Here is an 18,434-nt window from a genome sequence, read left to right on the forward strand (position 1 = left end):
TCAAAGAGAGACGCAGCGCGCCTGCTCCGTGACCAACAAGGTGATATTCAACAAAGCGCAGTTGGGTGCGAAGAAATGCCCTGAAAACCAAGCGATTCGGGTATTAAAATTCATGTTAATCTTTCATTTCATCTCGCGAGAACGGTAGCGTTGTGCAGAGGAGTTGTACAGTCGGCAAGCAAAGACACTGCTATTCCTGTAACGTTTCTTTTTACGTTTTTTCGTTGTTCCGTAGTGTGACTGTGAACTGTGAACCGAGCGTAGCTAGCTTCGGCGACCATGGGATTTATGTTGTGGCAAAACAGCGCCTTTCGGGAAGTACAATGATAGGGAAGCACGCACATATTTGAATACCGCATCGTTACCAGGTGAGTTTGGCGCGTTTCTTAGGAATGCATCGTCTCGTGTATTTCTTTATAGTGCCAAAAAGGCGGAGTTGTGCTCTGTGCTATAACACGATGCAGTGAGGTCCCTGTGTTTTCAACCTGTGCGAAAGTACTTTGTGTTGTGCTCTGGACCACTGGCCTGAAATTTTAATAATCTGGCCCTAGTGGTTCTCAGTGTAACTCGGGGAAAAGATTATTATATAACATCGACACTTGTAATGTGCATCGGAACAAGATTACGCCCAACGTGTCAGTGACAATCAAAATCAAACACTGTTTTTTTGTTCGATCTGTTCACTCCTTGCCCCGCGACTTGCTCTATTTATTTGCGAAACCTGACCCCCAGACTTAGTCGTGCATGCTAATGTCATAGACTTATTACAAGTTTGTGATTTAAGTCATATGTAAAACACCCTCATTTGTTATACTCGTCTTATTTGAAACAATCAGTATAAAGTAAGCATTGTTGCAACCAAAATTGTTGCTTACAAATACTATGAAGTACAGATACGAGGTACCACTACCAGATATTTGTTATGGTTTATAAATGGGTGTACTGTTAATTATTAATGGCAAATGTATGAAGCCATGCATTAATAGTCCCTTTGCGTTATTTCAGCCCTCACATGATATGTGACAATGTCTTGAAAATGCAGCTTATAGGCTTTGAGCCCATGGCAAACCTATCTTCATTGCTATGCATTCACACAACACAATATTGCGTAGGTAGTACTGGCAGCATGGAGGTATAACCAGAAGTCTTATCGTACCTCCATGGTTAGTAGTAGGTAACACATTGACAATGCAGTTGATACCTGCTACTTCATTTCACCCAATTAGATATTTGCCATGGCGGTATTTAATATGGAGGGAGAAACAGACATCCATCCCCCTACTGATACTCTTCAAAGACTCTGTAAGACACTCTGTCTTGCCAGAGTCCATTGTGATAGCTGACAATAATACTAGCTTGATAGCTCAATTGTAAAACATGGACACTCCTCTAAAGCCAATGCTATTAAAGTTTTATCAAAGCCCCTGGCAAAATATCACCACTCTTGGGGGAAAACCCACACTAAGCTTGTGTCATGGGAGAGCTTTTGTCAAGTTTTGATGTTTAAAACTACAAAGCTGTAGAGTACATGTATTTGGAGCAATACTACAAAGTTGTTGTAATGATAAAATTTTCAGAGATAGCAAAAGATTAGATTGTTATCTGCGTAACCCCAGCAGAAAAAATGATGACATGAATAATCATTAAAATGCGTTCTTCAAGCTTTGTTCTCACAAATAAAATAAATGAATAATTACAGCATTCACTGACAGTACTGCAAATCCTGTGAATCATGTTCAGGTCTTTCAACACAAGACTCTCGGCTTTTTAGAATAAATTAACAAAGGGCTGAAAGAAAGTGTCTCAATCTTTGAAGTACCACTATCATCAGGGGTTTTCTGGGCAACAATATGGCAAATTTTGTGGAGCACGATAGAAATTTGTGAAACTACTGTACAAGACGCCCAGAGTTATATTTAAAACAATAGGGTTTTACCATACTAATAATAGCTTTATTCTAGCATTTTTATGTTACTGTGCACAAACAAGGCTTTTAACAATTGTGACAATTCTGATGGTGACAAATGAACTTCAAAATTAAGGCTTTTGCAAGCAAACTATTCTGTGGTGCAAATTTTATGCATCGTTTACAGCAATTTTATTGAAAATCATTTATGCGGCATTCAGCTTATTTTCTGTGCAACCCTTAACCTTTATCCTGCCAGACAGTATCACTTCCCTATCTGCCAAGTCATTAAAAGTGGTATCGGGCCAAATCTTTGTGTATTATCACCTACTTGACATGGTATGTTACAGCAGGTTTGGTCAGTAAAAAATCAAATCTACAGTATCTAGGTATTCAGGGGGCCTTCAAATATTCAAGCTTTTGTTCAAATGCAACGTGTGAGATCGAGACCTATTGCACCTCATTGGTTTTAACCAACTTGGCCTGATGGTGACAAATGAACTTCAATTTACTTGGTAGGATTAGGCCGAAAACAATAATAGTCGTTTCTGGTCATTGACATGTGGGAAAAATGATGCGGCAACACAATTTTTTTTTTCAATTTGTTTTTATTTTTGGTGGAATTTGATACATTTTTTCCTTTTTACTATAGGGGCAAATGAAAAACAGGAAAAAAAAGAGTTGATGTGCACCCTTTGAAGTGATACGGGCGGTGACCAGAAGCAAATCAATTTTTTGGGGGGCCTTAGGGTGAAAGATGTGAATAGGATATCTTCATAAGCACACTCTTGAATTTTCATCACTAGATGAATTTATCATTTTGTGAACCGCAACTTTGTCCAACATCTGTTATTGTATTTAATGAATGGATCCAAATCTATGGTAGGTAATATGTTTTGTATGCGTAACACGTATAATTATATCATTGTCACATACTATATAGCCTATTACAAAGGCTATTTTAACAGAAAATTCAGCAACATGATTAACGCGAAGGTCTATAATTCCCAATCTGCCAAGTCGGTAAAAAACAGTATTGAGCAAAAACCCATGCATATTTTTACCTACTTGGCATGTACCGGTATTAGCAGGTTTAGTCAATAAAAATCATGTGTAGAGTATCTATGTTTTTTCTGGAGCTTTCATGTGTTGTATCCAATATGTTCAAAAATATAAGTCATTTCTATGTCAGACAGACAGACAGACATAGACACACCCTAAAGTGTGTGTTGCATGTTGAGCAACATGTACTTGACATTACTACTTACATGTAAAATTAGTAGAATAGAATTGGACACTCTCTGAAATGTAACTGTAATTACAACAGTATGATCAAAGTTCTGTCTACACTTACATAGCAATTTTACCAGTCACTACCGTAGTACTTCACTGGAGCTGAAATAATGAAGAAACACGGAGTAACTGTGAAAAAATTGCCAATGCACAGTTTCGTTGTGAGGTACGGAAAAGTAGGCAGCAGCTTCTCTTAGTTTGCTCTCTATTCATGTTCTAGCCACCTGTTGTCACAATATCTATATGCTCATCAGATGGATGTCAACACCCTAGTAAAGTTAGTTCACATTGTGAATTTTGAATCAACAGTCTGTGTTTTTCCATGTGACTTAATAGTCCAGAGTAGATTAGACAAATGCTGCATTCAGAAACCACTATAGGCACTGGCATTATTTCTTTGGGCTCTGCATTTTTGGCCAGTGTGGGCACTCTTTGGTACCTGTTTCTATATATAGTGTATTTACTGCATTCTGCTATAGAAAAACATTATCGTACATAGTAGTCCTTTCAAAAGAAAGTGTTTAGACAAATAGGTTACTCGTATGGGTCCTGAAAACAAATTGTGTATGGTTTACAATCTGCTGTTGGCAGGTTCCTGGAAGTTATAGGGAAGTGGATATCTTTTTTCCTTGTTTGGCCATTAATTTAAAAAAAAAAAGAAATTAGTGGCCAATCCATCTTCAGATAGTTTCATCTAGATTTTGAAAGATGGAAATGTGGCATGGTAACTGGTAAATGTTAATTGGTGAACATTACATCAATATAACGTTTTGCTATAATGCTAAATCCAGGTTTGAATGGAAGTTACGACAGCTGTAGTGCTCTTGCCATTGGTGGATGCAAAAAGGCTTGGTGTGGGAAAGGATAGACACTGTATGCAAGGGCATCACGCAATGTCAATTAGCCACAACGGTAGAAGGCCATCGTACAAACAGAAACACTAACACAATGACCACCAGCTTGCGCAGTGACAGATGTGCCATTATGTAGTGAACAAGAAGAGAGACTTTTCCTGGAAAACCCATCGTCACCGTCACCAAAAGTCCCTAATAAGGCACAGCAAATAATGTTGAGACACAGCACTAACCTTTCGGAGAAAGCCAGTAATTGCCATATTCCAGTGGATCTCACTTGGCAACTCTGTATTGATCCCTGTATGAAGCGCAGTACTCTTATAAAGAGCCCTGCAATGCATTGACTCTCTTTACTGTTTCTCTCACCTTGCACTGTATAAGAACCTATTGCTTTGTACAACAAAATGAGTTGTTACACGAATAGATCCCACTTTGATTACAATTTGCCGCTTGTCTTAACAGCTTTCTAGATCCATCATACATTATTTTTTTTCAAATTTGCATCAGCAGAAAAGAAGGCCCTACTTGTGGCTGTGCACGTATGGGTTCATAGATTTCTGTGGTGTACAGGCACGTACATGTATTGTTGTAAGACTGTCTTTTCAACACGAAATCAAATAAAAATTCAAAAGAAATCAAACATCGAACATGCATGAGTCGAACTTAAGGTCTTTATTGTTGTTTTCAAAAGCATTTTGACGCAATAAACTGTTAATGTCCTCAGCAGAAATGCTTCTTTTTTGTAAGGAGTGGTTTTTGTTTTCGAGTATTGCCCATGGGTAGGAAAAGAAAGAAAGATCTATATCTATACACACTTTGTACCGACATAAAAAAGTAACCATTGTGATGCCAGAAGAAAGAAATATCTTCAAGTATTGATCAGAGGGAGGGATAAAAAATTGCAAAATATTTTTTGAAGGTTAAATGTACTTGGGTCACCTACAGTTCATCTGCTTCATGAGCAGAGTACATGTAATGATGATGTGGCGTAGAAAGTGATGCGCATGATGATGAGGCATAGAAAGTGATGAACATGATGATGTGGTATAGAAAGTGATGAACATGATGATGTGGTGTAGAAAGTGATGCACATGATGATGTGGTGTAGAAAGTGATGAACATGATGATGTGGCATAGAAAGTGATGCACATGATGATGTAGCACAGAAAGTGGTGCACATTGTGATGTGATGTGATGTACGTGTAGAAAGTGGTAAACGTGATGATTTTCTTTGCCTAAATCTGAACAGTTTTGGCAAAGTTGCGGGAGCTATAGTGCATTTACCTGATTGTCCACAGAAATTAGGTCTCCAAGTAGCAAATTCCGGTGTGCAATGCAAGTGGTATGTTTCCACATACACATCAGTGGTTCACAAACGAGATTACACATTTCTACTGCTACAAGCACTATTGATGGAGCAACCTTCCCCATCACTGTTTGGGTCAATTTTCAGTGTGGACTCTGAGCAAAATGCCATGGCTGTGGTTATAATGTGCGTTCATCATCATTACTCTTCCAGCTCGAATTTGAAGTTAAAAACACTTTGACTACCAGCTTTGAGGTAAACCCCATTGTTTTCACAAAGCCATTTGGACCCTTTGCACTCAGATATAGGGGTGTGTCACGCATATGTTCATGGTACGTTGGACATGTATGGCTTCTCTAATGAACACGAAGTGTGTGACAGCAGCAAGAAGGGTGACAAAATATTTTGTGGATCAGTGGCAGTTTAATCAGGATCTTTGTTTCACATCTGTTATTCCCATTCACCCTCGTCTAAGCGAAAACACCAGCAGAACCTTCGGGCTGCTGAATCAAAATATGGTGTTGAGTTGAGAGAAAGTGGATGCGCACATATGTTGACGGAAAATTATTGCTTGGATAGATGCAGAAACTGGGTCATTCTCTTCTCCTGACTGTGTTAGTGCTTTGAATGGCATTACTAATGGCATTTACTAAAAAATGCTTTGTGCTGGAATTTTTTGCTCAATTTGCAAAATCCTCATCGTTCCCTTTGAGTAGTCACTGGCATTTACCCGTACTTCAGCTAGATTATGAGGGCTTAAAGCTCCATTAACTGTCATTTTTTTTTACATCTTGTCTGGTATTTTTGGTCCCTTTGTAAGATACAATTTCTTATTTTACCCCTAAAACCTTGTCCAATGGTAACCTGTCAACAGCTTGTATGTACGTGAATACCCATTTTATTGTTTACACTTTAATTTTGCTTCCGACTTCAACTTAGTAACGTTTCATCTGGTACACTACGCATTGTGTCGGCAAGGCCAATACTAAGTACATGTATGTCATGCTTTAGACGGAAGAAGACAAGCCTTGTTTGTATTGTAGAAATAACAAAATATTATTAAAAGGTTAAAGCCATTGTCCCTTAGATTTGGATTTGTTGGCACAACTGTTTGACAATGTCAAGAATTACTCGAATCCTCTGTGCTTCTGCCATGGTGACTGGATTGTAACTCAAGGAGCCAAAGTCTAGCAGCAAATGTTTTTGCAGTCACAAAGCTTTACCCTTTCACCATCATGGTTTGACCCAAACCTATTGTTATCAATGGTGAGTGTGGACCTGCCTATGGGGAATTGGAAGGGGACAGGTTTTACAGTATAGCATGAGCTAAAAACTTCCAGTTCTCAGCAGTTTCAGCTTTGTATATTTTTGGTGTGATTAATTCTGAAATGAAAATACCCAGCAATAAATTTCAAATATTGTTTGAATACATCGTTAAAAGTTGGTGCCCCATAAGAATTTCCGACTCAGACATGGTGAATTCTATTGTACAAATGTTTGATCATGCTTCTTTCAGTGTAAAGACTTCAGAAAAATCAAATTCCTCGTGAAAAAAATTCCTTCAACATTCTACGCGCTCTTTAGTTATCATAACATTCAGAGCTTTCATATATCACAGATTCATATTTCTTCATTTGTTTGGTTATGATTATTAAAGTGCCATCCCACAAAATCAAATAGATAATGACTAATTTGAGAAAAATTTAAATTTCTTTACTTTTTATGATCCTTCTTGGTGTAGAAGTTCATCTGTGACTTCAAATTTTGAGTTTCGAAATACCGACTATGTGCCATGTATGGCTTCCCGAATTTCAAATACATTTTCAATGTCTTTAGGTAAGAACTGATCGTCAAAAAAGTGACCCTGCCAAGTGCCCTCATAATTTTGTTGGCAGCTAATTTTTGTTTGGATGTACTGTGTAATTCCAGTCTGTGGGACAGTGTCAGTAATTTTCTGTCACATGCCAACAAATGTTGGCTGGTATGTGAAAATAAGATGATCTGATCCCACAGTTAATGAAAACTGCCAAGTTGACATAAAATGTTCATTTACATTTGTTAGGGGAAAAGCATGCAGGATGCTATTTGAAATCAAGATAGATCCATACCTTTGGAAGTCTTGAAGGTCTTCAGGAAGGTGACTCTGACTTTGGTTAATATGCTGTCTAAGTGGGCTTTCTTTTACATTGATCCAGCCACCACTGCGTCAACACACTCGCACGCTCTGTTCCAAATGGAAGTAACAGCAAGAAATATGCGTCATTTAAATATTCATGCCTACTACAGATGCAATTCAGGAGTGGCGTTCCGCGTAATATATGTGAAATTGAACATGCTAGGTCAAGTTTTTCGGATGGGACTGGCCATTGACCGACCACACCGAAGCGTCTTTCCCACGTGGTGTTCCGATGTCACCTTTGTTGATGTTACTTAGTGTCGGAAGGGAAATATTTGCATTGGTGATGTTTGCGTCTGTTTAGTAAACTCCCCAGTGGGAGACGGTGCTGGAGACGGCAGTGTGTGTGTGTGTTTTGGTTTCAATTTGTTTAATAGGGTCTGTAACCTGCTCCTGGTGTTCTGTGGTCGCTCTGTGAAATACTAGTTTGGGAGTGAGTGAGAGGTACAGCGGTCTCTTTGCATTTGCGGTGCATACCTAACATCTATGTGGTTTGAGTTACTCTTCTCTGACACCAAATTATTTATCTGTTTATCAGATCTGTCATGAGACCAACTGTGTGTGCAACATGAGTGATGAAATATTTTCACAGCAAAGTGAAAAAATCATTTCAGAAATTATCCTGTATTTATTTTTTAAGGGGTACAACTAACTTGTAGCAGGTAAAGCAAATATGAATATAGCTTCAGAAACATGTAAAAGTTTTTGCAAATTTATGCTTATGAATCGTAAGAAAAATCACATACCAGAACCAAGTGCACATCCATTACCTAGAAGAACTTTGATGATATACCTGAAATATTTATTTGCTGAAAATTAGCATGATTGAACAGATTTCTGTCACTTGAATTTTTTTTTTGACTGATTTACAATTGCGTTCCTTTTGAAATGCTAGAATCTGGTTTATGTACGTACGATGTAGATCACAGATGGCTGAGATGATTTGTGATATACCGGTAATATATGTAACTGTGTTTTAAAGCTCCGCTTTTCAGGAGGGGCTGCCATAATTTGAATTCCAACATTACAAATTTTATGTAGCTCTAAGTGTATTTGACAGAGGAGACAAATTTCCCCAGCAAAAATTCCCAGCAAAGTGCATACATCTGGTAGTGTTACATGAATTTTATGTTCTGCGGGCCCGTTGTCATGTCGCATGCACTCAGCCATAAGAATTCCTCAAGGTAGCCATCTTTGGAAGCTTTTCTTTGCCAGGACAATTCCTCCATCTTACCTGAAATGAAAAGCAAACAGCTCTCTGGGTGGTCAGTATACAAACTACACTAATAAGTTTGACACTACAGGTTAAGTTAATATTTAGCAATAGCAGCCAAGGGCGCAGGAAATTACTGGGATTTTTTTCAACCCCCACCTTGCTGCGGATGGGAAAGACGTCGCAAAGATTTATCAAACCTGTGTGCAGGTCCTTTTGATGTGACTCAGTAAAGAAATCCAGTTTCTCCTTCGGCCGTCCATGATCAGGATGTTATTGCATTTGTAATCTAAGAAGTGTAACCAAGACCGAGTGTCCGGCATCGCGCACCTGCAACCCTCATTGTAACAAGCCCCACTCTGTGCTTTGTTCATACATCGTATCCTTCAGTACACATCGACTTTGTCAAGTTTAGATACAACAACCATTTTGGATGACACAAACGTCAAAGGCTTCTGCCTGCTTTTGTACATTTCAGAGAGGTCTTGTCACTTTTTAACAGGCAATGCTCCTCAGGGACAGACATTTGGTCTTTAAAACTTTTGCAGTCCATTTATGTTTACCACTTGAGAAAGAAATAAAGTTTTTGCCAGATTATTGTTTGAGAATCGAAAATTTAATTTTTCCCCGGGGATGGTGGACATTTTGAATTTCATGTGTCAGTAAATGTGGGTAATTTGTTCCTTTTCTACCAAAGTTTGAACAGTGGCCCCTGATTTTCATTCTTTATTTCGCAAGGGAGGGAAAGTTTAAACCTTTCAATTTCGAGGCATTTTGTACATTTTGTTAGGAATTTACTGCTTTACTAAACTGTTCATTCCAACATGATGGATCAAACTGCAATGCAGAATGGATGTGTATTCTCTTCCTCGATTTGTTCATTCAGGTAAATACAAATATTCTCACCAAAATACTCCATATGTTTTATATGGAGTAAGATCTTTTAGAGATCATAATAGGTAGACTGACAGGTAGATAGATGAACTCTGGATATCAGCTTTTGATGCAGTAGCAAAAAATTTTAATATATCCCTTTTCCTGCCAGACATTATCATTTCCCCATCAGCCAAGTCAGTGAAAAGCAGTATTGAGCCAAAACATAACGTATTTTCACCCACTTGGCTTGGAATGTTATTGCATTTTAGTCAAAAAAATCAAGTTTATAGTATTTATGTTTTCAACAGCCTTCAAATGTACACCATTATGTTAAAATACACCATATGGAATATGTTGTGTTTCATTAATTTTAACCATCTTGACCTGATGGTGAAATATGGACTTTGCAGGAAAAGGGATGTTGAATTCACTATCAAAATGTTTTGTTGCATTGACAACTTCCTATCATTATGCTATTGAAATCACAAAGGTCAGTGCTTGTCTTCTGAACAAACATGAAGTACATACAAACTTTTCATGAACTAAAAGTTTGCCTATGCATTATAGTTCTTTCACCCTCACAGTACCGGCACCCTACAGCTGTCCTTCTGTGCCGACAGAAATAACAGAGTTGTCCAAAAATAGTCCAAAGTTTGGCTTGTTCTTGGTTTGATGTTGATATCATTTACCAAAGAATAAACTTACAGTGTATTTACGGGCGCTGTTCTCCACTGCTTATGAAAGAACCACTGATTTAAAATTAACACCATTAAAGTAAGGCAGTTGCCGACTTATACAAGAAGATCATATTTTAAACTGTATCAAAACTAAACATAAATCTGTCATGGCACAGGCTGGTTTGAAATAAGAACTGAGTGTTAGAATTAATTTTTATACTGGCAGCGTTTGTCAAAAGAGCCGCATTTTATTTTGTAATCATTAGATGTGCATATTTTGAATCCAGATATAGACTTGGTGCAGTTCTAAGGTAAAGTCTTTGATATTTTTTACGTGATTCAAAGCTTACAAAATAAAAAGTTAAATCAGTGTGAAACATGTTACTGAAACATTTTAAATTAGCATCGGTATAAAAGTCAAAGTGTACCATTTCTGTTATGTTCCCTTGAATTCTCAAACAGTCAAGTACTTTATTTTCACTTCTCTTGCAGGTGAACACTCACAAATCACCCTTCTGAGATCAATGTACGTCAAGTTTAGGAGAAGCCATGGCCATTAGCATAGGTAGTTACGTATCCACCCTCCTGGCTGATTCCATCTTCCACACCGGCGACGTCCAGGCCACCAGCATAGCGGTGGTCATCGTTGGCATGCTGTCCTTCTCGCTTGTGTGCCTTCTGGTCAGTCTGATATTTGGCAAACCCCCGGCAACCAGTGCAAAGAAGAAGACCGCCAGCACAGTGCCTCTCAGGAGGGCTTCGTCATGTAGACTAGGAAGAAGACCTTCTATGGTGAGAGAACATTGTAACAGTTGTTCTGTTGAATGAATTTTCATCCTGTAGGGTAATGCATTATCAAGGTTTCAGCCTACAGAATCAGTTGGGACCTTTATGGATTATATTCTGCAGATTTGGCCACTCGATCACAAGGCTGTTTATATAATACAACATCTATTAATATAAATTTTATTTCCCTGCTTCTCTGTACTAGCTTTCTGAAAATCATACCAAGAAAAGTAAAAAAAAATATAGGCTGTGTTTTATGTTCATTTGACTTGTGAAATGGTTGCCTGTTGAGTCCAGAAGCTGCCAGTTTTTCATCATGAACCCGGACAAAAATGTTGGTGGCCTTACGAAACCGTCAGTGTTGCTGTGGAGGGTTGTGAATATGTCACAGAATACGTGTAGCCCTTTGAAGAAGATTCTGTCAAAGATCCTGATCACTGTGATTGGGCGAGAGAAATTTCATTACTAAGTTTCGGACAGCAGTTTTTCTAGTCAGTGGTCTGCTCAAGCCATTTTATTCCAACGGTAACCTCATCGGAACTGGCCTTAACCTCACACTGAGTGAAAGCTCAGTTTTTTACAGCACCATGTGAAATGAATGTGTTTAAAGAACACTACTTCCAATTTGTAAAAATAGCAATATTCACAGGTTTTGAATGGTAGGTTCACTGGCAGATTTTGGATTTTTATTTTGTGTAATACCGTAAGGTAACACTCCTTTTTCATTCAGGCCACACAAAAAAATATGCGCTTTGTTCATACTGACCACTACACCAAAATTTAATTTCTAGCCCTTCATTATCACTACATCTTTGTAAGCAATTTACTCTATAAACTAACCATGGCTTTTTGTTAGTCAATCATTTATCATGAATTGATGCATTGATCTGTGGCACAACCTCAGAGGGGAGAAAAGTAGAGAGCTTTTCCATTGACCTTTCAATGCACTGGAGCATGTTTTAGTGTGTGAATGGAAGGTTTACATTTGTAAAGTTCGTAGCAATAGCAGTGTTTATTGAGACAGTTTATGGCCTAGCTGGCCGTTTGATTGGTTTTTGTGCTGCGAGTTCTTTGATGTGTACAACTTTATCGTCTTCAATGGGAATATCGTTTGAATATATCACACTAGTGTGTATGCTAAGATGTCATCGTGTGTAAGACTAGGAAACAGGTGCTGTGAATCTCAAGATTAGAAAAGCATGCAAGCTTTCGGCTAGATCTCTAACATTCCTTCAAGAAGTATCCCTGATGGTCTGAAAAAGTGCGTTACCAATGGAAAGCGCTGATGCAAAGCAGATAAAAATCCTTTGGTTTTACTATGCATTCTACCCTACAATATTAAAATATTCAAAATTAAAATATGAAAATATAACCATTTTTCACTGAATTGAATCTCATTGAATGCCTGACTGTGCTGAAGACACTTAAATATTATGTATTCAAAATCAAAGCAACTGTATTATGTCATGTGAAATTTTTAATGTTAAATACCAGAAACTAATATTATTTCTACTAATGTATTGGATGGGTCATTGGTTAAATCAAATTGAACTTGTTATTAATTGTTTGAAAGGCAAGGTCTTAATGAGTTGGGCTTACATTAAACTTATTTAAATGGTAAGTATGATTGGTACTAATATATATCCATTCACCATTTATGTAAAATGTTCAGTACAAAAAGCCTTGGCTGAATGTTTTGCTTGAGTTGTTCAGAGTCCAGGTTGTAGTGCCCACATTATACCTAGTCATTATGTAATAAATCTTCTTCAGGGCATCACTACAAGTCCCTGTTGACGCAGTTGCTAAATAGGTGTACTGGGTATCTTATCAAATGCCAGGCAAATCGTCAACTTGTGATATTTCACAACTACCTGGACTGTAAATATTGTATTCAGTGAAACCATTGATCTTAATCTTGAACTCTTGCTACACTGACATCAAGCACAGCCATAAATGAAGAAGAATACTATTGGAAAAAGTGTTAACCCTTTGAGCACCAAAATCAATTTTTGTCGCCCTTATCAAATATACCTCAGTCAATTTTCTCCAGATTTTTGCAAACATTTACAAAAAAGACTGTGGCCAATGAAATGTTGTGTCCATTTGGTCCAAAATTATTAAAAAAAAATACAGAAAAGTTCATAAAAATTTAGTAAAATGTTGCTCTAAAATTTTGGTGGGAAAAAATTCGGCACTCAAAGGGTTAAGACAGCAAGGTGTTTGACAAGGCTAGTCAGGTTCCCATGTAATTGTACATCAATGCACCGTGATAATATTACCTGCTCTGATAGTTCCTGTACAATTTATCCATGTTGCCCAAATTTTAGCTAAAACACTGGATGGGGAAGCATAGCTGCTAACAAAAAAGCCGAATTGAATTCTATTCCAACAGGCAAATTTATGACAGTAACACTTACATGGAAAAGTAAAAATATGTATAAAAGTACCATTTAGAGTTGAAATTGTATGTGAAGATGATCTGTTTAAAACTTGTGAAAATGCTGTAATATATTTATCAGCATTTCAATCTTACATTGAATAATAGTGAGATTTGTGGCTTGGTCACCATGTTTTCCTTATTATTTACATAATTAAAATCGTCAAATTCAGGTAATTGCTTTTCCTAATCAGCTGAATGAGCAAGTCATATGCCCACAGTATGATTCAGGATTTTAAATTATATATGTTTGAGAAGTTTATTGAAAGCTTTGTATAAAATCATACCCTACCCCAACACAGGTACATGTGACCCACAAGAAAGGTGTGAGGTTAGGAAGAGCCCCAAAGCAGACCAAACAGGTCATACTGTCCTGTAGAGAAGTGCCAAAGCAGTTCAACAACGTTCCCTGTACTGTGTGTAATATTGTTGCTGCAAAGAAAACATGCAGGTGAGACCACTTTGATATTATCAGCTATCAGTTTGTGTTCATTGTTCCAAGAGAGCATTGTCTTGAAAAGTACCTATGCTGTCTCTGAGACCATCATGACTGTTTCTGCAACTTCACAACCCTCGGTACAATCTTCTATTCAATCTGAGTATTGGACACAATGTTACTACACAGCACCTGTGTTAAATATGTTGTAAACTATAGAGTAGCTATTTTCAGAGCATAGCATGGTCAAGGTAGAACGGCAGCATGTCATCACTTCTGACCTGTCTTTCACCTTGCATTCCATGGTCAACTCAACCCATCAGGTATGCAAGATGTGGTGCGTGTTGCCGTGCCAACAAAGCGTCAATTTGCCACGCCCATGGTACCGGCGGCACAGCAGCCCAGGGTATAGTGGAGGGTGCCTGTGATGACAAACCTGTGGAGTTAGACCTCAGGTGAGATGAACAGGGAATCATATCACCATGACAACGTGCACACACAGTTGCATTACCATCACTTTTTCTCATTCTGTCCACTTTGTTCTTTTTTTCCTTTTGTTTCAGTTTCTTTTTTTGTCAGAAGTGTCATTGTCATAGTGTAGAAATTGATTGCTAGTTTTACTTGCGCATATTGGCTCAATGATTAGTTTTTGCTCAGGTTTGTGTCATTTGTCAGAAATGAAATATTTGTGACATTGAAGGGAGTTTCTGTGATGAGTAAGTGATAGGTTTCATGGTATACATGCTATAGCTGACTAAAACCATTTGAAATAGATCAAAGTGCCAAAGATAGGAAAATACAACAACAACAAAATCAGATCTATTTCAAATACCCTCCTTCAGTCGAAACATTCCAACCAGTGTGGTTTCTGGCATTTAAAGAAATGATAATATGATCCAATTTTCATGAACTTGGAGGAAAATTTACTATGTCCTATTTTTTTTATCACTGACAGTTATCTCAACCTGAAGAATTGCCCTGATAGAATTGGGTATGTGGGTGCCCAGCTGGTCAGCCTTAATCTCTCCAACAACAGAATCCATTCATTACCAGAAGAAATAGGATTCCTAAGAGGCTTAGAGGAGCTCTTTCTGCAGTATAACTGCCTTACAGAGATCCCGGTAAGTCTATCATACACACCTGCACTTTTGTGACTTTGCAGATTAATCCTTGTAAAGTCGGTCATGTATAAGTCTACTTTGTGTCAGAGAGACTTAAAGGCTGTTGTGATATCCTCTTAGTGGCTAGATATTGCAGGTCTCAAATTGCCATTTACCTAAATGTCATCTTTCTGTGTTAACAATGTATTAGATAAAAAAACGTTTCATTATCAACAACAGTTAATGAAATATATTCATGTCACTCTCAAGAACATTTTTCATTGTTTTAAAGCTGCCACGCGTCATCTTTCATATATGAAGCGCGCATTCATCCTCAGTGACCCCTTCTTGACCTTACATACATTTTCAATTGTATGAGTCCACAAGTTTAATAGAACACTCTGTAGCCACCTCCCATAGTCACACGATTTTGTTCTGCACTGCCGCTTAACATTTTTTCCATCAAAACTTTGCATTTTTCATGCAGTAAATGAATTGGAATGTTACCCACTATACAAATTACCAGAGGTCATGAGAATGCATTTTGTTGGATAGCATTAACCAAGTTAAGAACCTTATCCAATCTGACCTTTCTATAGCTTTCATATTAAAATTGTTCTTCTGAATCTGTTTTGCAATAGGAGAGCATTGGAAACCTGGAGAAGTTAGAAGAGCTAGACTGTAAAAACAACAGAATTAAAAAGCTTCCCAACTCACTGGGTAATATGGTATCCCTGAATATCCTTAATGTGACCAACAACATGCTGCAGACATTTCCACGTTCAATTGGAAAATGTGTGGAACTGGAAGAGCTTTGTGCCCAGTAAGTTCTTAAGTTTATCTGATCTCCTTGGCTAAAATATCCCTCTGAGATTACTATATTGATGAGCATGAACACATGATAATTTATAGAGGTGTGTCTAAAGAAGCATAAGTGATGTAGTATCTCTGTGTCCACCATGTTTCAATTCAAGTGTTCCTGATTGAATGTTTTGTATCATATAACACATCTCATCTACAGTCTTTGTAGTGATTCATCAATCTATGCTGGTCACATGGTATGTGTCACTTTAGCATTGACATTTGCGAAAAGGATTGTCAACTGACCTGGTGACAATCTTGACAACTGTTACCCAGATAAGGCTAAAAGAAACATCTATGCATTTGCACCTTCAAGAAAATGACGGTGTCATCTGCAAGCTAGACAAGCAGTTGAGAAATTTGTAAATTTTTCAGTTAGAAAATGGATGAGGCATGTCATAAAACACATTTTGACTCCAGTATACAGGTATTCATGGCCAGTCAAATTTAATATCGCAAATTAAATACAATATCAAGCAAATATCAATATATTCTGTTTTCTGTCTTTCAGTTCTAATCAACTGACCGAGCTGCCTGATGAAATAAGCAACTTAGTCAATTTAACTGTGAGTAGTGCAATTATAGCACAGCATTTTTTACTCACTGTATGTTTTTGTGACAATTACACCACTGCTATCAGACTTTGCTTCATGAAACTCAGTCCCAGCAAACAGTCACTATGCAACATACCATGTATCCCTCTGTTACTCTAGTACATGTGGTGGAGCTGAATATACGTGTATGGTTGATTGACATTTGCTTTTCAGGCCTCGAAGTTTACGCCGGCCCAGCGGCCCAGGGCCGGTAAAAATTGCGCTGGGCAGGTGTATTTTATTGTCGTCGGCCCAGCTGGGCCGGTAAATTTGTCAGACTAATACTGCTTATTTCAGGAAGTTCATGTTTTCGCTGACAAAAATGTCCACATTCAGGAAACAAAACAATAACAATGCCCTTGCCCAAAGTTTAAAGCACGGACCTTTTCAAAGTAAAACGATGTTTGACGCGATCGCGTTGTCATCAAGCAACTTCCGCATTGAGGGCAGTACATATTTGGTGTTGCGACCTGACCTCTCCTACGTACACAGCGTACGTGGTCTAAATATAGCTACATAAATTTGCATACATCGTCACTGGACATGTGACTTATTCATTCCTCCGTACGTGCCTCGCTTCACCTCATGATAGAATAAACATGAGTCTTTTCAACTTTGGCTTTACATAAAGTTCAAAGGGAGTTTGTACTGCTCAAGAAAATCAAAGTGAGAAAAGAAAAGGCGATGACAAAGAAGGAGACAGTACAGCAACGGCCGACAAAGGCAATGAGAGTGATACAACAAATGTGGAGCCATGTGGTGAATCGACGGCTGTAGCGAGCACGTCAACAGAAAGTGAAAAGTCCGTGAAAAGCGATGGCAGTGCACAGTCGACTTCATATTAGAAGGAGTATGAGCGAAAATGGAAGCGGGGATACAGGGATGAATGGTTCAAATGGCTAAAGTGAGATGAGAAAGACGAGCAGGCAGTCATGTATTGCTAATATAATGCTAATAGTTTCCTGGCACTTGTCAACAAGTCATCAGCTTTTTTGTATAGGTACGACACGATCCAGAAAACAGGCTTTGACTTTAGTAGCACACGTAAAAGACGACCTGAACTAAAAGATTTGTGAAATTGGCTTGGGCAGGTAAAATATTTGTTGGGCTGGTAAATTTTCAGAGTACCTGCCCAGTGGGCAGCTAAGCAAAAAAATAAACTTCGAGGCCTGCTTTTTTGTCAGTGTGTGACTCTTTTTGCTACATGAATGAGAAATCTGTAAATTAAGTGATTGATTTCACATCAATCTGCAACACTTGGTGTTCATTCAACACTCACAGTGCGGTATTCAATCAGTGCCCACAACGTGCAGACAAGCTAGCCACACATCAAGGTCTGCCTATTATCAATTGTATCATTCATATGAACAATCAGCATCTTGTCTTTCATGCACATGCTCTTGTTTCCAAATACTACGCTGCCAAAAACACTGAAAACATAACCTGTGTTTTCAAAGGTTGGTTTTGACATTCTGCTAAGCATTAGGACACAAAGTCCCAAGCTTGGAGGTTTTGATATTGACCATAGCATTTACTTCTCCGAACATGACAGACCTTGTACCTGGGAGAGAACAGGCTGAGTGAGTTGCCCAAGAACATTGGTAATTTGGTGAGACTAGCTGAGTTAGATGTATCATCCTGTGAACTAGTTTACCTGCCAGACTCCTTATCCAGATGTACATCACTGGTCAGAGTCTGGCTTTCAAGTAACAAGTAAGACTTTCTGTCTTCTCACTGCTAACTATTCTGTCTATGTTGATGATAATATTCATTGTAACAAATAATGAATCTCAAAATACGACATGGGAAAATAAAGTTCCTGCAATGTAAAGAAAGACATCTTTGCAATCCATTCATTGCGTGCCTGATCACTAAAAGCAAAAATCAGTGATGAGGTAAATATGACCGAAAATCCCAACC

General features: G+C 38.1%; 1 protein-coding gene across 3 annotated transcripts in view; it reads left to right on the plus strand.

Moving 5' to 3' along the window:
* LOC139149581 (leucine-rich repeat-containing protein 58-like) overlaps positions 1-18,434 on the plus strand; it is a 24,301-nt gene continuing 5,867 nt past the window's right edge. Inside the window, exons 1-9 of one of the 3 annotated variants that reach the window (XM_070721405.1) lie at positions 1-100; positions 236-368; positions 10,794-11,093; positions 13,827-13,975; positions 14,284-14,415; positions 14,916-15,081; positions 15,702-15,883; positions 16,433-16,487; positions 18,067-18,227. In XM_070721405.1, the coding sequence (XP_070577506.1) occupies positions 10,851-11,093; positions 13,827-13,975; positions 14,284-14,415; positions 14,916-15,081; positions 15,702-15,883; positions 16,433-16,487; positions 18,067-18,227 (1,088 nt within the window). In that variant the 5' untranslated portion in view covers positions 1-100; positions 236-368; positions 10,794-10,850. The remainder of the gene's footprint in view (positions 101-235; positions 369-10,793; positions 11,094-13,826; positions 13,976-14,283; positions 14,416-14,915; positions 15,082-15,701; positions 15,884-16,432; positions 16,488-18,066; positions 18,228-18,434) is intronic. The other 2 variants (XM_070721408.1, XM_070721406.1) reach the window with 2 other exon arrangements.

This window comes from Ptychodera flava, chromosome 14 (genome assembly GCF_041260155.1).
Source record: "Ptychodera flava strain L36383 chromosome 14, AS_Pfla_20210202, whole genome shotgun sequence".
NCBI classification, from domain to species: Eukaryota; Metazoa; Hemichordata; class Enteropneusta; family Ptychoderidae; genus Ptychodera; species Ptychodera flava.